At 42.7% G+C, this 26,109-nt stretch overlaps 1 protein-coding gene across 1 annotated transcript in view; it reads left to right on the forward strand.

Moving 5' to 3' along the window:
• Positions 1–2,481: 2,481 nt before the first annotated feature.
• The window catches only part of LOC311131164 (voltage-gated delayed rectifier potassium channel KCNH1-like), a gene marked incomplete at its 5' end in the record, with an annotated part of 53,145 nt that continues 29,517 nt past the window's right edge, over positions 2,482–26,109 (forward strand). Inside the window, 9 exons of the mRNA XM_084164008.1 lie at positions 2,482–2,554; positions 5,742–5,865; positions 6,891–6,997; positions 7,118–7,246; positions 7,764–7,882; positions 9,344–9,511; positions 9,733–9,957; positions 13,022–13,451; positions 25,800–25,999. Of these exons, the coding sequence (XP_084020134.1) occupies positions 2,482–2,554; positions 5,742–5,865; positions 6,891–6,997; positions 7,118–7,246; positions 7,764–7,882; positions 9,344–9,511; positions 9,733–9,957; positions 13,022–13,451; positions 25,800–25,999 (1,575 nt within the window). The remainder of the gene's footprint in view (positions 2,555–5,741; positions 5,866–6,890; positions 6,998–7,117; positions 7,247–7,763; positions 7,883–9,343; positions 9,512–9,732; positions 9,958–13,021; positions 13,452–25,799; positions 26,000–26,109) is intronic.

Raw genomic sequence — 26,109 nt, forward strand, 5'->3', positions numbered from 1 at the left:
AAGGAGGCAAACTGGATATGAATAAAGATACGAATATGGATAAAGAATTAAGAAATGTCTATTTTTTTCAAATTATTAGGCAGGCCACTGTAGTGTACCAAATATGAGCTGCATTTCGGTACAAAACGGTCTCGCTTACATAGTAACTAACACATTACATTTAGAAAGTAGCCTAACCTACCCAACCCTGGTCTCTCTGTCTCTCTCTCTCTCTGTCTGTCTGTCTGTCTATAAACAGTGGGGGAAAAAAGTATTTAGTCAGCCACCAATTTTGCAAGTTCTCCCACTTAAAAAGATGAGAGAGGCCTGTAATTTTCATCATAGGTACACGTCAACTATGACAGACAAATTTAGAAGAAAAAAATCCAGAAAATCACATTGTAGGATTTTTAATGAATTTATTTGCATATTATGGTGGACAATAAGTATTTGGTCACCTACAAACAAGCAAGATTTCTGGCTCTCACAGACCTGTAACTTCTTCTTTAAGAGGCTCCTCTGTCCTCCACTCGTTACCTGTATTAATGGCACCTGTTTGAACTTGTTATCAGTATAAAAGACACCTGTCCACAACCTCAAACAGTCACACTCCAAACTCCACTATGGCCAAGACCAAAGAGCTGTCAAAGGACACCAGAAACAAAATTGTAGACCTGCACCAGGCTGGGAAGACTGAATCTGCAATAGGTAAGCAGCTTGGTTTGAAGAAATCAACTGTGGGAGCAATTATTAGGAAATGGAAGACATACAAGACCACTGATAATCTCCCTCGATCTGGGGCTCCACGCAAGATCTCACCCCGTGGGGTCAAAATGATCACAAGAACGGTGAGCAAAAATCCCAGAACCACACGGGGGGACCTAGTGAATGACCTGCAGAGAGCTGGGACCAAAGTAACAAAGCCTACCATCAGTAACACACTACGCCGCCAGGGACTCAAATCCTGCAGTGCCAGACGTGTCCCCCTGCTTAAGCCAGTACATGTCCAGGCCCGTCTGAAGTTTGCTAGAGTGCATTTGGATGATCCAGAAGAGGATTGGGAGAATGTCATATGGTCAGATGAAACCAAAATAGAACTTTTTGGTAAAAACTCAACTCGTCGTGTTTGGAGGACAAAGAATGCTGAGTTGCATACAAAGAACACCATACCTACTGTGAAGCATGGGGGTGGAAACATCATGCTTTGGGGCTGTTTTTCTGCAAAGGGACCAGGACGACTGATCCGTGTAAAGGAAAGAATGAATGGGGCCATGTATCGTGAGATTTTGAGTGAAAACCTCCTTCCATCAGCAAGGGCATTGAAGATGAAACGTGGCTGGGTCTTTCAGCATGACAATGATCCCAAACACACCGCCCGGGCAATGAAGGAGTGGCTTCGTAAGAAGCATTTCAAGGTCCTGGAGTGGCCTAGCCAGTCTCCAGATCTCAACCCCATAGAAAATCTTTGGAGGGAGTTGAAAGTCTGTGTTGCCCAGCGACAGCCCCAAAACATCACTGCTCTAGAGGAGATCTGCATGGAGGAATGGGCCAAAATACTAGCAACAGTGTGTGAAAACCTTGTGAAGACTTATATAAAACGTTTGACCTGTGTCATTGCCAACAAAGGGTATATAACAAAGTATTGAGAAACGTTTGTTATTGACCAAATACTTATTTTCCACCATCATTTGCAAATAAATTCATTAAAAATCCTACAATGTGATTTTCTGGGTTTTTTTCCTCATTTTGTCTGTCATAGTTGACGTGTACCTATGATGAAAATTACAGGCCTCTCTCATCTTTTTAAGTGGGAGAACTTGCACAATTGGTGGCTGACTAAATACTTTTTTCCCCACTGTATGTGTGTGTGTGTGTGTGTGTGTGTGTTTGTGTTGCGTCCTTCTAATGTGTGGCGTCCTTGGGATGTCAGTCCTTGCACTTCTGAAGGCGGGCTACCTCCTCGAATTCCCCACAGTGACCTATTAGCTTTGTTCATGCATCATAAAAAAGGCGATGAGTACGCACAACCAACCAGTGTGAAGTGCAAGCTATAGCTGTGTTCTTTTCCCGGAATCCACTGCGCAAAAAAATCTAATTTCCAGTCAGTTTTCCATTTTTGTAATTCCTATTTCGTTTTTTGGGGTTTCAGTAAAAGGCCTAACGTGTGCTTCATTGCCTAAACGCAGGGCTGTTAGTAGCCTACTCGGTATTTGTTCACGCGATTGTGGGGGTGTGGGGTACCCATGTGCAAAGATGAGAGACGAGAGACAGGTGATGCGCTCTCTGCATGCATCCCGTCTTCAACAGGGGGAGCACAGCCACGGAACGAGCGGTCGAACAGCATGAGGTGAGAGATTCTTCCGCTCATCATATCTAAGCAGAAATGGGACCATGAAAGCAGAAGACCGGAGATTTGAGCAGCTGTATCATCCTACGGATACTTCAGGCATTCGTTCACTCTAAAAGCGTTCACTTCTTACCGACGTTGAATGACGAGGCGGAATGGCAGGTGGACGTCGAGGACTTGTGGCCCCACAAAACACTTTTCTCGAGAACATCGTCCGACGATCCAATGGTAGGAATGTGTTCGTTTTTATTTTGTAGGAAGAAACACTGTGGATGATAGCCTATAGGCCAATCATTGAACAACAATTATTGAATTAAAACCAAAACACTCAGGACAACTAACCGACTAATGACACTATTTGTATTTATATTGATTAGCCTATTTGATTTATTTTGATTAGCCTATTTGATTTATACATTTATACAGCCAGCATGCTATGCAAAGAATGATTCAACAATTCAAACAAGAATGATATTTAATGGATGTTGTCTTTACAACAAACAACTCGAATACATAGCTGTGTCTACCATTGGTATTCCTTACCAGGCAACTAACTATACTGCACCTAAAAATAAACCAAATCATCCACTGTATTCCACATGATTGGTGCATAACTAAATGAATAGATTAAAATGTTCCTCTTGACATACTTATTTGATTCATGTTTTAAACCCAAATTAAAAGTGTTTTTCTGATAGTCTGGATTATAGAATTAGTTGGTTTGTGGAGGCACCCAGACATGTTGGGCAAAAGGAATCCGTTGACTTATTCGGAAAGTGACATGCTTTTGTTTTGGTTACTTAATTTATATGTTTTTAACACTGTTTTTTGCCTCTTGCTTTAACCACTTTCCTTTTCAACTTTTCAGTTTGGACATTATCACATAGACAGACAGGTATAAACAATGTTTTGAAGTGGTGTCATGTCCCCTTTATGTTCCTCCCCCAATCATCCACCATAGACTTGTTTCTGTTCCTCTAGACCAATATTCCTTATCCACTTTGTATCACATTGACCTCACATATAGTGAATAGCTTCACGCTCAAATATTCCATGCACTTGCTTCCCCTGTTTTCATTCCTGATACTATCCTATGTGGGATATAGTTGATAAATAAGTTGATTAAGAATGATTACAGAAGCCATTTATTTGTAAGGCATATTATAGGTGAGAACTCTTAAAAATGTGAGAACTCTTAAATTGTGCACTTCAACCACAAAAATGTTAACCTTTGCTTCTGTAGTTGAAGTTGGATAGGTCACACGTCTTTGTTTTGGTTTAAAGGTAACGATGGATCGCCAGACTTGATGCAACTCTAGTAGATAAACTCCCTCCAGTTTCCCTACAACTCCCCATGTTTTCAAGGCGTTGTGTCAGTCTTGTGAAACATTATGTTTTGACATACCCAATGCCTGTGATGGTCTTGTGACGGTCTCATGTCGGTCTGTGTTGTCAAAATCTTTCCCATTGCAGTTAAACAACACAAATGTGTCAACTGTGAAGTTGATGAAGAATACATATTTTCTTAAGAGTAAGATTATACTGTAAATACAAAATAAATCAGTGTAGAATCAGTGTTTATTGCCTTTTAGATTACAATGAATAAGCTGACAGGGGGGACCTGATCCTAGATCAGCACTCTAAACTTGAAACGCTTGATACATACATCCCCTAAGCGTGCAAGACGAGAGGAAAACATCTTATGCTCTCTCTCCCCCCAGGTATTGTATTAGTCATATCGGTTGGGCTGTAGCCATAATATAACTATCATTTTTAAGACAACAGTGAAAGTGTTGGATTTTGTGTCAGCATGTTGATTTCACTGTTACGTTTTCCCTCTCCTCAACCTTGTTGCAGTAGCCTCGGATTCAATGTACACAACAAGTAAAACATCTTTGCCAATTTAATGTATCATCATGGAAAAATGTCAGATGCTTTCGTTCAACTGTTTCTATTGTGGAGTTCGACATGTACAGTGGGGAGAACAAGTATTTGATACACTGCCGATTTTGCAGGTTTTCCTACTTACAAAGCATTTAGAGGTCTGTAATTTCTTGAAATCAAAAATCAAGAAAATCACATTGTATGATTTTTAAGTAATTAATTAGCATTTTATTGCATGACATAAGTATTTGATCACCTACCAACCAGTAAGAATTCTGGCTCTCACAGACCAGTTAGTTTTTCTTTAAGAAGCCCTCCTGTTCTCCACTCATTACCTGTATTAACTGCACCTGTTTGAACTCGTTACCTGTATAAAAGACACCTGTCCACACACTCAATCAAACAGACTCCAACCTCTCCACAATGGCCAAGACCAGAGAGCTGTGTAAGGACATGTGTGCAAACCTGGTCAAGACCTACAGGAAACATATGATCTCTGTAATTGCAAACAAAGGTTTCTGTACCAAATATTAAGTTCTGCTTTTCTGATGTATCAAATACTTATGTCATGCAATAAAATGCAAATTAATTACTTAAAAATCATACAATGTGATTTTCTGGATTTTTGTTTTAGATTCCGTCTCTCACAGTTGAAGTGTACCTATGATAAAAATGACAGACCTCTACATGCTTTGTAAGTAGGAAAACCTGCAAAATCGGCAATGTATCAAATACTTGTTCTCCCCACTGTATTTCATGTCCAATAAATTCTACATTCACATACTGTAGTTGGCAGTACATATTTAAAAATATGGTAGTATATTAAGTATGCTTCAAACCTACTAAAATACCTCACAATTGTAATAGCTGTGTCCTCAACCATGTTTTCGGTTGCACTTTATTTTACAATGCGCTAATTAGGCTGCCTGATATTTATATTTATATTTATTAGATGGTAACAGTTAGTACTCAACAATATGCCGTAATGCTCAGTATTACAGTAGTACTTGGTTTTACCTAACTATAACTTGTTAGCTGACTACACATTTTGATAATTTTTTTTATTTTATTTTAATTTATAGGGTACAATGTACATTAATCAACATCAATATTACAATAATGCAACATCCATGTAAATGTGCCGAGGTTAGCAAAAGCTAATTTGCACCCGTAGTCTCAGGGAAGGTAAGGGCAGTTACACAGCCACAATACAAATACTCACTAAAACAATACAAAATACAAATACATTACATCCAATATATAATTCTAACAACAACAACTTATTCGTAATAAAAACACTATCATCAACTGTCATCTTATATACGAGGAACCACAGATAACTTATGTGTACAGGTTTGGATATATTTGAGCCATGTTTAATCATTAATGAAATAAAGACAAGTAGGCCTACATCCAGTTACCTTATAACTTCCAAGTAAAAATAATGAGTTACAGACAGTTAATAGTGCTGTAGTAGTTTCTATCAGTTCTTTCTGAACCAGGTTTCATGTTGTTTTCCCTCCCTGGGCAGATACCAACTTTGTTCTGGGCAATGCCCAGATTGTGGACTGGCCCATTGTGTACAGCAACGACGGCTTCTGCAAGCTCTCCGGTTACCACCGTGCTGAGGTCATGCAGAAGAGTAGCACCTGCAGGTACTTACGTTGCTACTTATGACTGCATTATGGTGCCACTGATTTTGTGGGTCAGCATTTTGTTTCATTGACAGCAATACTATACAGTAGAGTATAAATACAGTATATCTACATTAACATATAAAGATATCGGGCTGGTTTCCTGGACCCAGATTTAAAGGGGCAATCTGCGTTTGCTACATCCATTTTTTGATTTAAATTATTATAATATATACCCATTGATTCTTAAAGAATATAACTTAAAGATGCCTCATTAGCTGTTCAACTGTCATACCGCATCAGAACCCAAAATAAAAGCTTGTTTTACTCCTTTGTTTGTAAAGATTGTAAACAAACACTGTATAGCCTCAAAACATGGTTAAAACTATCATTTTGATATCGCGGATGGTCAATCCTTGTATGCATAGCGCTGTCCATGAATTTGAGAGTGGTAACATTTCTCCAGCCCCACCCCACAGCTTGTTTACCAAAAACAGTGGCAGGGTAAAAGCTTTGTTATGGTTTGAACTGCAGATTGCCCGATTTAAAGGTATACTCAATGGAAAATATCTAATAAAAGTGGTTTTTAGTCCAGGAATAGGCTTAATCTGGGTTCGGGAGACAAAATTTATAAACATACAGTATAATCTATACATTAGTAATCCTATTATTACTTCAATACAAATAAGACATAAGTTGACAATGTTTGTTCCATGCAAATTTGGGTTATTTCAGTCTACAGCAGTCAAGTGTTTTGGAATGGGAGAAAACAATATAGGTACTAAGGAATTCAAATGTGCCTCTGAAGTAGCACACATACTTTGTATTTATGTCAATTCAACATGACATTCGCTGTGACCAGTGCTTATACAGATGGCTTAACTATGTTATTTGTGAGCCGGCAGTGTTTTTAGTGAGGCCTTTGTAGCTGGGATAATTAGTTTCAAGAACAGTGTCATATCTGCCTAAATTCTGGTAGAATCTGAATGTATTATCCAGTTTTATTTGTTTTGTATGTAAATTAGCACCAACAATGCAATTTTCAGTTTCATGTATGGGGAGCTTACAGACAAGGAGACGGGTGAGAAAGTGCAACAGACCTTTGAGAATTATGAGATGAATTCGTTCGAAATTCTCATGTATAAGAAGAATCGTAAGTGTTTCTTTGATCTCTGTTGATTGAATCATATCAAATTCAATTGTTAAATCAATTACTTATGCGATACATTAGAATATGAAGAGATATCATAACATCATTTTGTGTTTCCTGCAGGGATGCCGGTGTGGTTCTTTGTGAAGATCGCTCCTATCAGGAATGAGCAGGACAAGGTGGTGTTGTTTCTGTGCACCTTCAGTGACATCACTGCATTCAAACAGCCCATTGAGGATGACTCTGTGAAAGGTTGGCGTGACACTGAATTTCAGATAATCTAAAGAAGATTCTGTTTTAATGAGGACAGGATCAAGCTGAGGATAGTAGATACAATTGATTTTGGACAGCTACAAATATGGGTTGCTGACATTATTGAGAGAAATACCACAGTGCAGCATTTCACATTACAACTTACATTTTTGTCTGATCATTTGAACCAGTAATGTTGGACTTTCTCAGAATTCCAAATCCAAGCACTTGTCTTTAGGCAGTTCATGTAGATCTGAAAGGAATGGATAGGTATAAGCATATGGTAATAGTTCCATTTGCCATCTAATAAGCTATGAAGAATTTCCGCAATATTAAATACACCTATCGAATCTTTTCAGTTCTACGGAGTAGGGAGTAGTAGCCTGAAAATTCAGACTGAATTTAGCTCAGTATCACATTTGTTTAAATGCAGCATGATTCAGTCTTGATTTCAAGGCTAAAGGGAGTGGATATGGGTTGATTTGGTATTCCACATTTCTTTGACTCTGTCATTCAGGATGGGGTAAATTTGCTCGGCTCACCCGGGCCCTGACGAGCAGTCGGGGAGTGTTGCAGCAGCTGGCGCCCACCGTCCAGAAGGGCGAGAACGTCCACAAGCACTCTCGTCTGGCTGAGGTAGAGTGTGTGCGTCTGTCCCTGTTGATACGCACTCATCTGCCTAAGAGTGTCTGGAAGGAGCAACCCTCTTGTGTTTCCAAGCCCACTTCTGTTTAGCTTCAGATGAAATGCCTAATCCTGTCCCCATACTCACTCGCTACTTCTGTGCTAAATGAAGTGCGTCTTTCCGTTCCCAAAGCAGTAGACCGCAAACCCTTGGCCACCTGGGCAGCTGTAACTCTGCAGACAGACACAACTCTAATATGAATGATCACTCTATATATAGTCCTGACCATAAACCCTTATGGCAGAAGTCCCCAATTACATTCAGCCGTGGGCCAGTTCTTTCTTGAGCGCATTGTCGGGGGGCAGGAACATAATTATAAATAATTTGTACACTGCAAATTGACCGCAAGAAGCCGAAACAGATCTAGTATTTGACAAAGAATTTGGCCCGTGGGCCGCCCATTGGGGAACCCTGCCCTATGACCTGTGCTGTGGAGTAGTGTAACCTAAATGCACATTTACATTACTCATTTAGCAGACTCTCTCATCTAGAGTGACTTATAATCAGTAAACTCACTTATAATCAGTGCGTAAAAGGACCGAGGACTTGTTTATGGACTTGATTACACTTTTTTTACTCTGAATAATGGAGCCGTCTATGCTACAGTCTACAGTGTATATACCATGCTGTAATGCTGGTTTGATTGAATAGTCCTTAGGCCTCTGAAATCCCAAGGGGACTGACTGTTTGGGTAGATATCTCCTCTGACATCTTCTGGGACTAGTCCAAGATGTCTTACCACCACCATCTTCTAGCAACATCCTGTTTCTTGAAAAATGGTGGAAAAGCTAATTGTGTTTAGATGGTCAGATAAGGTGCTCTGTTTACTAATGGGAAGATGTGCTTGATAGCTTAGGTAAAATAAAACAAAATGGCTACCGTTTGTTTATTTGTTGATCCTGGAAAGTTCCATCAATTTATACAAAAAATATATAAAGGGAGAGAGGAATTCCACTCTTATTTAGTATTTTATATTGATTGGGATAAAGAGATACTGAGCGATGAAATAAGGCAACACTGAACTGTCTTTGTGTGGTCCAAAAGACTACAGAATGCAGTCATTAGATTGTCATTACTTACAATTTTATATTATGAATGTTATGTCAAAGTTATCGCTCTCATACAATAAGAGACACTGTCATAACAAACTAAAATGGTGTCATTTTTGTGTACACTAAGTAAAAACGCACACCTGAAATGGTGAATAGCAGGAGAAACAAGTGACACACTGGTCCAATTCAAGGTTAGCCTTGTGGAACCAGCCTGATCGCTGCGTAGAATGGTAACCGCGATCAGGCTGGTTCCACAAGGCTAACCTTGAATTGGACCAGTGTGTCTAATTCAAGGTAGCTAGCTGCCAAAACACTGACTCATTCATGACTCGTTGCCAACCATTTCTTAACCAAACTTAGGTCCTCCAGTTGGGCTCAGACATCCTCCCACAGTACAAGCAGGAGACGCCTAAAACTCCTCCCCACATCATCCTCCACTACTGCGCCTTCAAGACCACCTGGGACTGGGTCATCCTCATCCTGACCTTCTACACAGCCATCATGGTGCCCTACAACGTCTCATTCAAGGTCTAAACTCTATTCAACTACCCACTAACCCTAACCTTAACCCTTACTCTAAACCCCAAACCGAACCTTAGCAAGCTGTTTTTTTTGTATTTTTACTCTGTTTGTGTGTACTTTTATTGACTATGTACTAGCTGTAAAGTAAATTGCCACTCAGGGATAACTTATATTCATTCTCTACTCTACTACTTAAGTAATAAAGATTCTCTACTCTACTCCTCCAGACCAAGCAGAACAACGTCACCTGGCTGGTGGTGGACAGCATCGTGGATGTCATCTTTCTGGTGGACATCGTGCTCAACTTCCATACCACATTTGTGGGGCCAGCCGGAGAGGTCATCTCGGACCCCAAGCTGATCCGGATGAACTACGTCAAGACGTGGTTCGTCATCGACCTGCTCTCCTGCCTGCCGTACGACGTCATCAACGCCTTCGAGAATGTTGATGAGGTCAGTGGTTTGTTTGTTAACTGGGGTCTGTGTGTTTGTGGATGGATGGATATTGATGAAGACAGACACATAGACACACAGACCGACACAGACACACACACACACACACATTGTTTAATGGATCTGGAAAGCTTACCACATCGTTGTAGCATAATAGACACTGACTGTGGAATTGACTATGACCGCTATTCACAACTAGTTTTGGTTTTGGTTCAACAACCCAACCCCAGTCATTTAACCAATCCCCCCCATTTCACTTCAAATGTGTCTCCTCAGCTTACTGAAGCGAACCGCCTCTCCTCAGATAAATCAACTGAAGCGTAAATCTTAATTTACAGCAGACTTCAAGAGTGGTTTCAGCAGAGGGAATCTTCATCTGCACTGATGAAAACTCACATAGGAAGAGTCACTTTGAGTCAGTTTGAATTACTTGTGACTTGAAATGTCTCTAGAGATTTCCCATCCATCCATAGGGACTGCGGGCGTTTTCGGCCAAGCTTTCTAGTGATAGTGGGACTAAATGCTCTGTCATGCTACCAGATTCTTTACAAATGGCTTCTTGGCTATAGAGCCTGGATTCAAATAATCCCAGATAAATCCACATTGTTTTCAGAGGCGTTTTTTTTTAACACATTGTCAGTTGAAATCCCAGACTGGTTTTGGGTACTGTAAAAACATACTATTACTTTGAATTCTGTTGTTAATCTCTGTAAGCAGGAAGTCGCCTCACTGTGTATGATGAAATCATATTGCTGATTATACCTTTAACCTCTGTTCACCATTAAGCACTCTACAATACAGTCCTACCCACAGCCAGCTGAGTCATATCAAATTGAAACAGAAAATAGATATGGCTGAATAACACTACAAATGTGCATGTGATTTGGATGACTCTGCTTTCTGTTGGTTATTCTAACACAAATTCTCAGCAGTAGAAATGCCATCCCTTGCAGTTGCCTAATGGTTGCCTTAGAGTTGCCAGATAGTCAAATATTTAAACACCATCAGACAACAGGGTTGCTGGGGAATACTGTGAATAGAGGCTAAAAAGTCAGAGAAGATCCCTCTAACATATTAAAAAGAACACAGGAATTGGAGGCTGGTAAAACAGCACATTTTTCTGATGCCTCTTCGAGACATTCTGTTGTAAAACACACTGGATGCAAACTTGGCACAGAGGCCTTTGTAGGATGGTCCAGATCATCTTGATTCATGCGCTAGTCTTGATAACCTTAAAGTAATTAATAGATGCTACAAGTGATACCATTCTAACCTACGCACAAGTACAGTATTATCAGCATTAAAATAACTCTGTACTACAGAAAGCACAGATAAAGGTCAATATTACATTTAAATAATGAATAAACCAGAGCTTCAAAGGTCAAACAACAAACATTGTTAGCCAGTAATAGCTTAATTAACAAGTCAAAACACTGCTCTTGGCCTTAAACTTTGGGCATTGTAACTTAGAACCAAAACAAGTCCAGACATCACCATATTTCCTCTCCACATCTCCAGTGTTATGTACTGTTCTGTTGTCTGCCTGTTGTTGTATGAAGGGTGGTGTGACGAAAGATTATAGCACCCCCACAGTGAGCTCACACAAAGCCTGTGGGCACTGCCTGTGCCTTTGCTGAACTTGTCAACGGCAGTTATCCTGCCTTTTCATTCGGTGCTGTGCCTCTCAGATTCAAGCAATGTGCAGCTAGCATCCATTCTGCTCCTCTGAAGCGAAGGCTTTCAGCACAGTGACCTTGTTTTTATTCATGACAATGACAATGACAATTGTAATGAGACATTCAAGTTGCCGTAGGGACACATTTGAGCTTTTTGTTTTTCCTTGGCTTAGACCGAAGCGGAGCTTCTTCTCTGCCTTTGATTGAGGAGATTTGTTTATTGTAGTTGAATGTAATTGCATTATGAATGTGTCCCTGGTGAACTGAAAATTGCTTGATGCAGTAGGTTCGCACACGTCGTGGAGGCAGATGCGAGCAGAGGCTAGTGGGATTACATAAACCACACTGCATTATGGGTTTGCCTTAAGTACTGAATGTAGATTTGACCTTTCGGGAAGCGCCAGGCCCATGCATTCTGCATCTCAGCCTCTCTGTACAGTATGCCACACTAATAAGTCTTAAATGTTTTAGGGAATCTAAATTCGATGAGCAGTTGATTTCACATCACATTGAAAAGTGAACACATTTTGGCGTTTGAAGACGCTAAGAGCTTGATTCAAATTGAATATTCAAAAGAGGGTAATGGGATTTTTGATAAAGCCACATACGAGTGACTCATTCAAATGCTGGAATTAAATGTGTCATCTCCAAATGGATCAGAAACCCGTCCTCCCTAGTACTCATTCACATACCATTATCGGAGTAAGATCCTGGAACATTAATTTTGGATGCCTGCTCCGTGCCCATCTATGAAAACAAAAGTAATACTGGGCTAAATTAATTCTGAAACTGTACTTTCCAGAGGTTGGTCCAGGAGCCAAATAACCGTTATTCTGTCACACGGCAGTGTGGAGTTCTTCAGTAAACAAGCTACTGTAGCAAAGTGATGTTTTGTAGAAGTAGCATACCCTCCAGCTATTATATTATTTTATAGCTAATGGCATTGTATTCATTATCATTAACACAACAGGGAACTGCACCATGGTACCAAATCCATATGCAGGATAATAATATAATATGCCATTTAGCAGACGCTTTTATCCAAAGCGACTTACAGTCATGCGTGCATACATTTTTGTGTATGGGTGGTCCCGGGGATCGAACCCACTACCTTGGCGTTACAAGCGCCGTGCTCTACCAGCTGAGCTACAGAGGACCACAGAATATACTGTACAGTGCTTTAGGGAGTGGAGTTCCACAGGGTTCACTGTTGGGACCCTTCCAGTTTATCTTTAATCAATGCATGAACGGTTAGTAAAATAGTTAGAACCATGAACAATGGATAATTGGCTTGTTAGTAAAATGACCTCAATGAGCCATCTTATCGAGGCTCTACTTTTCATTCTCTCTCTAAACATACCCTTCTTCTTTTCTTTTCTACCCATCAGGGCATCAGCAGTCTCTTCAGCTCCCTCAAAGTAGTCCGTCTGCTCCGCTTGGGCCGGGTGGCCCGTAAACTAGACCACTACATTGAGTACGGTGCCGCTGTCCTGGTCTTGCTGGTGTGCGTCTTTGGCCTGGCCGCCCACTGGTTGGCCTGCATCTGGTACAGTATCGGCGACTACGAGGTCATCGACGAGAACACCAACAGCGTGAGGATGGACAGCTGGCTCTACATATTGAGTGAATCGGTGGGGACGCCATACCGCTTCAACGCCAGTGGCTCCGGGAGGTGGGAGGGCGGGCCTAGCAAGGACTCGGTCTACATCACTTCCCTCTACTTCACCATGACCAGCCTGACCAGCATCGGCTTCGGCAACATCGCCCCCACCACCGATGGAGAAAAGCTCTTCGCCGTGGCAATGATGATGATCGGATGTGAGTGAGAACCCTACCCATGAAATTTCACACTGCCATCAAAGGAGACTGGTAGGTCGGAGACATAGGAGGATGGGTTCATTGTAACGGCTGGAATGGAATAAATTGAACCTTATCAAAACCATGTTTGATACCTTGTCACCGATTCCATTCCAGCCATTATGATTATATCTCCTCCGCCCACCAGCCTCCTCTGACTGCCGTATTATCTTTATGAAAAACACAATCTACGTTTCATTAAGAAATACCATGCCAGATGTGTCCCTTGTTTCTTCAAGGAGAAGTACTGTTAACAGGCCAGTATGTCTCTGAATCCATGATGAATTGCTTCAGTAGAAGATAGCATGCTGTTTAATGTACTTACTATCAAACTCAATCACAGCTAAATTTACCATTAAGTTATTACAGATAAATGCTTGATTTAAGCATTTATGAACATTGTGACGGTTCTAATCAGTTTAGAAAAGTCACAGGTGGCGAATTTCACATGGTGCTTAAGATTTATTATGAATATGCCAATTTGTTTAATTTTGTGCTGTGAAGATTGTACATATCTAAAGAGGATTTTCAAATGCTTTCATCCATTTTGAGCTGGCAACTGAGCGATTCATCAAGTGCCCATGGTTACAGGATTACTCCTTCTACTGGAGATGTGATTGACACAGTTTTGTCCCGGTCCTATTGTAGGACATTGCATTGGGTTTTTATAGAACTCTGTTGTGATTTTAAATTGCATTCCCAATTGCAACGCAGGCCTCAAGATTGGGGAATATGATGGATTGCATAAAGAGTTCTGTTTTATCTTTTTAGGTCAAGTTGAGACCTTCATTATCTACCTGGAAATAGACATAAAATGTGATAGGACTGGGCCAACTGTGGCAGGCATCATCAGTTTGCATGCTAGTGTCATGCATGAACTTTGCCAGTATAAAAAAGTTTGGTTCACATGACTATGGATAGACCAGTACACTTCAACATCCCTGTGACATATTACATTTTACATTTACATTTACGTCATTTAGCAGACGCTCTTATCCAGAGCGACTTACAGTTAGTGCATACATTATTCTTTTTTATTTTCATACTGGCCCCCCTGTGGGAATCGAACCCACAACCCTGGCGTTGCAAACACCATGCTCTACCAACTGAGCTACCTCCCTGCCAGCCATTCCCTCCCCTACCCTGGACGACGCTGGGCCAATTGTGCGCCGCCCCATTGGTCTCCCGGTTGCGGCCGGCTACAGCAGTTGCTGAATAATGAAGCAAGAGTGATCTGCACCTTTCAACTACTATTCCATCCCAGAATGCATTGCTGACCATCCAGGGCTGAGCCGATGCCAGTGCCCAGAGAGGAAAAGTCATTTAGCATACATTATGATCCATACTGACTTGGTACCAATTTCTGAGTGTGAATCAAAACCACAAGCCTGGTGTTCGAAGCATCACACCCCAACCAACAAAACCTCATCTTATTATCTTCAATCTTTTAATACATACTGTACACTGTAAGGGGGGGGAAGTTATCCAGCTTAGGAACTCAGGAAATCAATTTGAGTAAAAACAACGCAATGTTATGAAGTTAAATTATAAGATACATGGTACAACTTGAATAAATCACACGTGAAGAAGTAAAATATATATATATATTCACATCACACATATGCAGCATTGTTGTGTTGGTGTTGCAGCAGCAGATGAGGGGGAGTATAAAGAGGTTTGCTCAGCACCTCGGGGAGAGACTGGCACTGCCCAGGGGTGACAGTGATGCAGGGTGGCAGGTGATAGGGGAAGTGAGAGTGACAGGGAGGCGTGGGGGGTGTGGTGGGAAGACAGTCTGCCACCCACAGCCTGGAAGCTGGACAGAAGCTTAGTCATGCAATATGTTGGCAGTTGAGTCATCTGCCAGTGTGTGTGTGTGTGTGTGTGTGTGTCCTGGGATGGATTTTGTTTGTGTCTTGGTCTGTTTGTGAGGGAGTATGTAGTATATGTGTGTTTGAATATGTGTGCTTGTTTAGGTCTTGATAAATACATTAGTCACTATTCTGCAGATCTTATTCCCAAGAAGAGCGGTCATAATTGTGTAAACTGTAGCCGTAAAACATGGAGCTCACCCCGTTGCATTTTGGTGGTGTCCAGAGCTTATTACACGACAGTCTCTGTGGCGGTGTGACAAGTTGTTCCTGGCTGTCACGGTGGTCTTGTCTCAGTGCAGCCAGCCGTATCATACCCTTCTGTGTCCCCATACGCACACCAACCCTACTCTCCCGCTCCTCTCTCTCTCCCACAAGGCTTGTTAACTGTTTATATACACTGAGTATACAAAACATTAAGAACACCTGCGCTTTCCATGACAGACTGACCAGGTGATCCAGGTGAAAGCTATGATCCCTTATTGATGTAATTTGTTAAATCCACTTCAATCAGTGTAGATGAAGAAGAGGAGACAGGTTAAAGGAGGATTTTTAAGCCAAGAGACAATTGCGACATGGATTGTGTATGTGTGCCATTCAGAGTGTGAATGGGCAAGACAAAATATTGAAAGAAAAATGCATCATACGGGGATGATTTCTGTATTTTGAAAGTTACATATCTTGAAAACCTGACTAACAGTGGACTAATGAAACAAATACCAAAATATAGTTTTGGGGTGGAATTTGAACAGGGTATCGTAGTAGGTGCCAGGCGTACCGGTTTGTGTCAAGAACTGCAACGCAGCTGAGTTTTTCACACTCAACAGTTTCCCGTGTGTATCAAGAATGGTCCACCACCCAAAGGACATCCAGCCAACTTGACACAACTGTTGGCGGCATTGGCATCAAGATGGGCCAGCATCCCTGTGGAACGAGTCCATGCCCCGACGAATTGAGGCTGTTCTGAGGGCAAAAGGGGGGGGGGGGGGGGGGGTGTTCCTAATGTTTGGTATACTCAGTGTATTTATAAAGCCTGTCACCCCGTAACTGCCAACAGGCAGAGGGTCATCTGCCATGATTTACAATCCAAAGCACACTGATGGAGAGGGGTGTTCTTTTCTACAGGTGGATGTACTGGACTGTACGTTGACGCAATACGCTTCTTTGTTGAAATATAGTAGCAGTGGTAGTCTTTTTGTGAATTTGAACTGCTTTAGTAACTCTGGTTCTAGGATTTCTTTAAAAGGAAATGGCTCTGTCATTTCACGTAAGCTGAGAGTTAGCTAATACTAATAATTTCTCCTTTTCGAGTTGATAAAGTCATGTTCTCTTTTGGGCCAGTAATGATGACTTGCTTGAACACAAACTAGAAATAGCAGTTGTCATCCTCAGTGTTGTGCCAAATACATTATGGAAATGTTCTCAAAAGAGGAATTGACTAAAATGAGCAAAGTCACTTCATATACATTTGAAGTATCATGCTTTCAAACGGTTCCCTATTGTATATGCAGATGCTGCCAGGTATTTGTCTTTTCAAAATGTCAACCAATTGCTTTGCATGCGAATAGTAAACTGCCTATTTTGTCATAGTACACATTTTCCCTTCTTTGACTCATTGCTCGCTCAGTGGGAGCTGTCACTTCTGTGATGCGCCCAAGGGGGGAGTACAGGACTCAACCCATTCTGAAAAGAAATATGAGCTAAATCAGGTAGACTTGGCTAAAGACCATGGGTAGTATGCATCAGCATAATGATGCCAATGTAGTGCATTGAAAGACATGTTATGAGCCCATATGATCCCCTGATAAAATTCTAGTGCCAGTTTATACTGATCCTGAGTTGTCAGCAATTTTGAGTCAGTTGAGAAATTGGCAAGTAGAAAGTTTGTTCTGGCGCTTGGCACCCAGGGCCGGTACAGGATGACATGGGACCACTTAGGTAGGTTGAGTGACATCCTGCCTACCCCTAAAAAGAAGATTCAATGGAGATTCTGGTTCATGCAACTGCCAAAATAGGCACTAGTGACCTTGTCAAGAGGTTTGGACCTCTTGGTGTAAGTCGCAAGGTAGCTGGTTCAAGCCTAACACAGGATCCTGGTGAATATACGATCACAGGGGGTGTTTTGGACTCGTATTGTCTCACGCAACCAGCAGACACATTCGGTGTCAATGATCTGGAACAAAAGCTCTGGGCAACAGATCTGCAGCTAAAGCCCAGCTTGCTGTCTTATCAAAGTGTCACCAAAGAGAGACCCTGTGCTTGATGGCAAGCCCTAATGGTGATCACTCCCCATGAGGCAACATTTGGAGTTGAGAGGTAGTGAGAGTTTGTGCCTTTAGGGCTCGGCGATTACATTCTGAGGAATGACTGTGTGCGAGCCAGCCTGGACAAAGCCCCAGACATGAGCTAAGTGGCTTGTCAGCTAGCTCTGGGTTTAATTTAGATTTAGGAGTCACACTTAGTGTTAGGGTCACTGCATGGTACTAGATTTGTGGGAACTCGTTGCGATGGCAACCGACGTCCAGGTAGACCATTTTTAGCTCATTAGCGTAGTAATTTGTGAATGTCTTAACAATCTAAAATTACTCTAATCTGCTGTGCCTTATTACTTGGACTGATCTTTTTATTGCTGCACTGAGTACCTGAGACTACTTCTTCTCGAGTCGGCTCAAGAATCCAATGGTAAAAATAGATGATCCAGTTCCCTATGAAAGCACCTGGTTCGGCAGACCACACACAGCATAGTTTCACTACCCCCATTCTCCTAGCCCCAAAACCTGGATACATTTCCACTCATTAACGTGACGAATGTCACATGTAGAGGGTTCCACTACTATAAAATAAGAACTCGAATCGACCTCAGAATCTCAGATCCTCAGTCAGACCAATGCCTGCTTTAATTTTCCAATATAGGTTCACACGAGGACAGCCATATGGGGGTAACATGTCATGTGAAGAATCCTATCAGCTCTATATACATACACTGGAGACCCCCACCGGAGACTGGGGTTCAATCCCTGTATCCAACCCATGTGATAGAAAATGAAAGACTTTCAAAGACTTAAAATGCCTACTTCTTCATGGACAAGTTAACACACTTCTTTTTTTCCTGAGGGATAGATAGAGAGTGTGAGGGTGGACCACACTATTCTTTAACGCACAGAGTAAAGGATTGGTAGAATCATTGAATCAAGGCAATTTGGTCATTATTGAAGTTCTCAAGTGGACCTATCCTCACATACAGCCGCTTAATTTCTAAAACACCTTCTAAAGCTTATCCCTTACAATGGGGGAATATTGGATTATGTACAGTTTACCTATTCTAAACTGACTCAAGTCTGGTAAGAAATCTGCATTCTGCATACTGCATTCCAGTAATCAGACTTCCACACAAAAGACAGATTGGTGTTGGAGAGAGAAAACAAGGGGTTGAATCAGGATTGCTTCAGTTGGACGTGGTGTGAAGACAAACCGAGTCCATTTCAGAGGATTGCTCTCCGCAATTACATTTCCACCTCAAACCAATCACCCAAGTCCCAAAATTAGGTTATAGCGTAACGATTTCTATCCCCAGGACAAGAACAATGATTTGAAATGGATAGTCAAAAGTTTGGACACACCTACTCATTCAAGGGTTTTTCTTTATTTTAACTATTTTCTACATTGTAGAATAATAGTGAAGACATCAAAACTATGAAATAACACATATGGAATCATGTAGTAAGTAAAAAAGTGTTAAACAAATCAAAATATATTTTATATTTGAGATTCTTCAAATAGCCACCCATTGCCTTGATGACAGCTTTGCACACGCTTGACATTCTCTAAAGCAGCTTCATGAGGTAGTCACCTGGAATGCATTTCAATTAACAGGTGTGCCCTCTTAAAAGTTAATTTGTGGAATTTATTTCCTTCTTAATGCGTTTGAGACAATCAGTTGTGTTGTGGCAAGGTGCGGGGGGGGTTTACAGAAGATGGCTCTATTTGGTAAAAGACAAAGGCCATATTATGGCAAGAACAGCTGAAATAAGCAAAGAGAAACGACATTCCATCATGACTTGAAGACATGAAGGTCAGACAATACGGAAAACGTCAAGAACTTTGAACGTTTCTTCAAGTGCAGTCGCAAAAACTATCAAGCGCTATGATGAAACTGGCTCTCATGAGGACCACCGCAGGAATGGAAGACCCAGAGTTACCTCAGCTGCAGAGGATAAGTTCATTAGAGTTACCAGCCTCAGAAATTGCAGCCCAAATAAATGCTTCACAGAGTTCAAGACACAGACACATCTCAACATCAACTGTTCAGAGGGGACTGTGTGAATCAGGCCTTCATGGTCGAATTGCTGCAAAGAAACCACTACTAAAGGACACCAATAAGAAGAAGAGACCTGCTTGGGCGAAGAAACATGAGCAATGGATATTAGACTGGTGGAAATGTGTCCTTTGGTCTGGAGTCCAAATTGGAGATTTTTGATTCCAACAGCTATGTCTTTGTGAGACGCGGTGTGGGTGAACGGATGATCTCCGCATGTTTATTTCCCACCGTAAAGCATGGAGGAGGAGGTGTTATGGTGTGGGGGTGCTTTGCTGGTGACACTGTCTGTGATTTATTTAGAATTCAAGGCGCACTTAACCAGCATGGCTACAACAGCATTCTGCAGCGATACGCCATCCCATCTGGTTTGGGGTAAAGGGGGGGGGGGGGTTTACATTGGAATGATTACATTGGGGTGCCAGAGCAGCGAACAGTTTTGACTGGGCTGAGCGGGAACTATGCTTCCGCAGAGGTAGGGGAGCCAGCAGGCCAGAGGTGGATGAGCGCAGTGCCCTCGTTTGGGTGTAGGGACTGATCAGAGCCTGAAGGTACGGAGGTGCTGTTCCCCTCACAGCTCTGTAGGCAAGCACCATGGTCTTGTAGCAGATGCAAGCTTCAACTGGGAGCCAGTGGAGTGTGCGGAGGAGCGGGGTGACGTGAGAGAACTTGGGAAGGTTGAACACCAGACGGGCTGCGGCATTCTGGATGAGTTGTAGGGGTTTAATGGCACAGGCAGGGAGCCCAGCCAACAGCGAGTTGCAGTAATCCAGACGGGAGATGACAAGTGCCTGGATTAGGACCTGTGCCGCTTCCTGTGTAAGGCAGGGTCGTACTCTCCGAATGTTGTAGAGCATGAACCTACAGGATCGGGTCACCGCCTTGATGTTAGCGGAGAACGACAGGGTGTTGTCCAGGGTCACGCCAAGGCTCTTCGCACTCTGGGAGGAGGACACAACGGAGTTGTCAACCGTGATGGCGAGATCATGGAACGGGCAGTCCTTCCCCGGGAGGAAGAGCAGCTCCGTCTTGCCGAGGTTCAGCTTGAGGTGGTGATCCGTCATCCATACTGATATGTCTGCCAGACATGCAGAGATGCGATTCGCCACCTGGTAATCAGAAGGAGGAAAGGAGAAGATTAGTTGTGTGTCGTCAGCGTAGCAATGATAGGAGAGGCCATGTGAGGATATGACAGTGCCAAGTGACTTGGTGTATAGCGAGAATAGGAGAGGGCCTAGAACTGAGCCCTGGGGGACACCAGTGGTGAGAGCACGTGGTGCGGAGACAGCTTCTCGCCACGCCACTTGGTAGGAGCGACCGGTCAGGTAGGACGCAATCCAAGAGTGAGCCGCGCCGGAGATGCCCAGCTCGGAGAGGGTGGAGAGGAGGATCTGATGGTTCACAGTATCAAAGGCAGCAGACAGGTCTAGATGGACAAGAGCAGAGGAGAGAGAGTTAGCTTTAGCAGTGCGGAGAGCCTCCGAGACACAGAGAAGAGCAGTCTCAGTTGAATGACCAGTCTTGAAACCTGACTGGTTTGGATCAAGAAGGTCATTCTGAGAGAGATAGCAAGAGAGTTGGCTAAAGACTGCACGCTCAATAGTTTTGGAGAGAAAAGAAAGAAGGGATACTGGTCTGTAGTTGTTGACATCAGAGGGATCGAGTGTTGGTTTTTTGAGAAGGGGTGCAACTCTCGCTCTCTTGAAGACGGAAGGGACATAGCCAGCGGTCAAGGATGAGTTGATCAGCGAGGTGAGGTAAGGGAGAAGGTCACCGGAGATGGTCTGGAGAAGAGAGGAGGGGATAGGGTCAAGCGGGCAGGTTGTTGGGCGGCCTGCCGTCACAAGTTGCAAGATTTTATCTGGAGAGAGAGGGGAGAAAGAAGTCAAAGCATAGGGTAGGGCAGTGTGAGCAGGACCAGCAGTGTCATTTGACTTAACAAACGAGGATCGGATGTCGTCAACCTTCTTTTCAAAATGGTTGACGAAGTCATCCACAGAGAGGGAGGAGGGGGGGGATACTGTATGTATACTGTACATACATACAGTGCATTCGGAAAGTATTCAGACCCCTTCCCTTTTACCACATTCTGTTACGTTACAGCTTTTTTCTAAAATTGATTAAATTATTATTTTTTCTCATCAATCTACACACAATACCCCATAATGACAAAGCGAAAACAGGTTTTTCGATTTTTAAAAAAATGTATTAAAAATAAAAAACAGATACCTTAGTTACATAAGTATTCAGACCCTTTGCTATGAGACTCGAAATTGGGTTCAGGTGCATCCTGTTTCCATTGATCATCCTTGAGATGTTTCTACAACTTGATTGGAGTCCACCTGTGGTAAATTCAATGTACTGGACATACAGTGAGGGGAAAAAGTATTTGATCCCCTGCTGAGTTTGTATGTTTGCTCACTGACAAAGAAATGATCAGTCTATAATTTTAATGGTAGGTTTATTTGAACAGTGAAAGACAGAATAACAACAAAAAAATCCAGAAAAACGCATGTCAAAAATGTTATAAATTGATTTGAATTTTAATGAGGGAAATAAGTATTTGACCCCTCTGCAAAACATGACTAAGTACTTGGTGGCAAAACCCTTGTTGGCAATCACAGAGGTCAGACGTTTCTTGTAGTTGGCCACCAGGTTTGCACACATCTCAGGAGGGATTTTGTCCCACTCCTCTTTGCAGATCTTCTCCAAATCATTAAAGTTTCGAGCTGACGTTTGGCAACTCAAACCTTCAGCTCCCTCCACAGATGTTCTATGGGATTAAGGGCTGGAGACTGGCTAGGCCACTCCAGGACCTTAATGTGCTTCTTCTTGAGCCACTCATTTGTTGCCTTGGCCGTGTATTTTGGGTCATTGTCATGCTGGAATACCCATCCACAACCCATTTTCAATGCCCTGGCTGAGGTTCTCTCCCAAGATTTGACGGTACATGGCCCCGTCCATCGTCCCTTTGATGCGGTGAAGTTGCCCTGTCCCCTTAGCAGAAAAACCCCCCCAAAGCATAATGTTTCCACCTCCTCCAAACACGGCGGGTTGAGTTGATGCCAAATAGCTCCATTTTGGTCTCATCTGACCAAAACACTTTCACCCAGTTCTCCTCTGAATCATTCAGATGTTCATTGGCAAACTTCAGACGGGCATGTATATGTGCTTTCTTGAGCAGGGGGACCTTGCGGGCGCTGCAGGATTTCAGTCCTTCACGGCGTAGTGTGTTACTAATTGTTTTCTTGGTGACTATGGTCCCAGCTGCCTTGAGTTCATTGATAAGATCCTCCCGTGCAGTTCTGGGCTGATTCCTCACCGTTCTCATGATCATTGCAACTCCACGAGGTGAGATCTTGCATGGAGCCCCAGGCCGAGGGAGATTGACAGTTATTTTGTGTTTCTTCCATTTGCGAATAATCGCACTAACTGTTGTCACCTTCTCACCAAGCTGCTTGGCGATGGTCTTGTAGCCCATTCCAGTCTTGCTTAGGTCTACAATCTTGTCCCTGACATCCTTGGACAGCTCTTTGGTCTTGGCCATGGTGGAGAGTTTGGAATATGATTGATTGATTGCTTCTGTGGACAGGTGTCTTTTATACAGGTAACAAACTGAGATTAGGAGCACTCCCTTTAAGAGTGTGCCCCTAATCTCAGCTCGTTACCTGTATAAAAGACACCTGGGAGCCAGAAATCTTTCTGATTGAGAGGGGGTCAAATACTTATTTCCCTCATTAAAATGCAAATCAATTTATAACATTTTTGACATGCGTTTTTCTGGATTTTTTTGTTGTTATTCTGTCTCTCACTGTTCAAATAAACCTACCATTAAAATTATAGACTGATCATTTCTTTGTCAGTGGGCAAACATACAAAATCAGCAGGGGATCAAATACTTTTTTCCCTCACTGTAATTTGGAAAGGCACACACCTGTCTATATAAGGTCCCACAGTTGACAGTGCATGTCAGAGCAAAAACCAAGCCATGAGGTCGAAGGAATTGTCCATAGAGCTCAGAGACAGGATTGTGTCGATGCACAGATACTGTGAAGGGTACCAAAAAATATCTGCAGCATTGAAGGTCCCCAAGAACACAGTGGCCTCCATCATCCTTAAATGGAAGAAGTTTGGAACCACTATGACTCTTCCTAGAGCTGGCCGCCCGGCCAAACTGAGCAATCGGGGGAGAAGGGCCTTGGTCAGGGAGGTGACCAAGATCCCGATTGTCACTCTGACAGAGCTCCAGAGATCCTCTGTGGAGATGGGAGAAACTTCCAGAAGGACAACCATCTCTGCAGCACTCCACCAATCAGGCCTTTCTGGGAGAGTTGCCAGATGGAAGCCCCTCCTCAGTAAAAGGCACATGACAGCCCGCTTGGCGTTTGCCAAAAGGCACCTAAAGGACTCTCAGACCACGAGAAAGCATCACGTCTGGATGAAACCAGGCACTGCTCATCACCTGGCCAATACCATCCCTACGGTGAAGCATGGTGGTGGCAGCATCATGCTGTGGGGATGTTTTTCAGCGGCAGGGACTGGGAGAATAGTCAGGATTGAGGGAAAAATAAACAGAGCAAAGTACAGAGAGATCCTTGATGAAAACCTGCTCCAGAGCACTCAGGCCCTCAGACTGGGGCGAAGGTTCACCTTCCAACAGGACAACGACCCTAAGCACACAGCCAAGACAACGCAGGAGTGCCTTCGGGACAAGTCTCTGATGAATCCAGTTACAATTAAATTACTTTAATAACACCCTTAAATTGCTTCTGATAACTGAATGATCCAGCTTAGTGTACGTTGTCAAGACCGTCCCAAGCTTTGCGTTTAACAGGAGTCAACAGTATACTGTTGCATTTTTATCCTAGGCGGCTACCCATAATTCAGTTGTGTGGCTTGATCAGGCAGGCCTATTTGGCCAGTCACTCATCACTGCTGCGGTGGAAAAATTACATAGACATTTTTAGCCCAGCCTAATGCCTCTGAGTGTCACCCCATTGTGTATCTGACAGGCCCTCTCTCGTCTCCCTTACTGTTTACCTGTTGTGCTCGCTCGCCGCCTCTGCAAGGATTGATTGCGTCAACAACAACACCGCAGTTTCAATCATATAGTCAAATCATCCACCTTCTAAAACATAATTTGGCAAGGTTGCACAATATCTCCTATAACGATTATGATGACCCCTTGGTTATAATAAAGCCAGCGATTTCAGCTTATGGCGTGCCACCTGAACGAATGAAAACGAGCACTATGATTCACTTCCCTTGAAAATGGATGCCACCAGTGTCATTACTAATGGTTGACAGGACCTCTATCGATTTCTCTGACCCTGCTGTGGAGGAGTGGGACACTTGAAGGGGAATAGGGGTGACACATTCTCAGGCAAAGTGCTGACTTGGGTATGAATTGTGAGAGCCGATATTGATTTGCTAGCCGTGGGATTGAGAGACAGAATGAGCGATGGCTGATTGGTTAGCAGTCAGTGGGAAGTGAGAGAGAGCGTGACATCATTTGTCTTTACAGACCATCTCCCAAAGCCCATTATGACCAATGAAGGGAGATTGTCCATGGAGAACAAGATATGATACATGCCACTATTGTTTTGCTACACACATCGCTGCATTTGCAAGGGCGCATAATGATGTTTCCAAGTTATGACTGTGAATATGGGGATTTTACATTTTACATTTAAGTCATTTAGCAGACGCTCTTATCCAGAGCGACTTACAGGAACAATTAGGGTTAAGTGCCTTGCTCAAGGTCACATCGACAGATTTTTCACCTAGTCGGCTCGGGGATTAAAACCAGCGACCTTTCGGTTACTGGCACAACGCTCTCAACCACTAAGATACCTGCCGGCCCAGATTTACAGACTGTTGTCTGCCAAGAGAAAACATCAAGAATGGTTCCTTTGGGTCTCTAGTGTTCTGTTCTTTCGCTATTTATAATACACTGAACAGTCTTGTCAGTGGAGAAATGCTAATAAACTCAAAACTATTATTCTCATTAGCTCATAATTTTAAGGGTCCCTTGGAGCGTTTGCTAGAATCCTTTAGTTGACACATCTACAGTATGCCATATTTGCCAGCAGATTGACCACACTCTTTCTTTGTCTTTTCCAGCGCTCCTGTATGCCACCATCTTCGGTAATGTGACCACCATCTTTCAGCAGATGTACGCCAACACCAACCGCTACCACGAGATGCTTAACAGCGTCCGCGACTTTCTCAAGCTTTACCAGGTGCCCAAGGGCCTCAGCGAACGCGTTATGGACTACATTGTCTCCACATGGTCCATGTCTAGAGGCATCGATACAGACAAGGTAACACAAACGTTGCTCAAACCTTCTATACCATTTTGTTACCATCTCACAGTATGCATCTTTATTTCATGGCTAAATTGGTCTGTGAGAGGAAGCAAAAATGACACATC

Source organism: Coregonus lavaretus (assembly GCF_964263955.1).
Source record: "Coregonus lavaretus genome assembly, chromosome: 6".
Classification (NCBI taxonomy): domain Eukaryota; kingdom Metazoa; phylum Chordata; class Actinopteri; order Salmoniformes; family Salmonidae; genus Coregonus; species Coregonus lavaretus.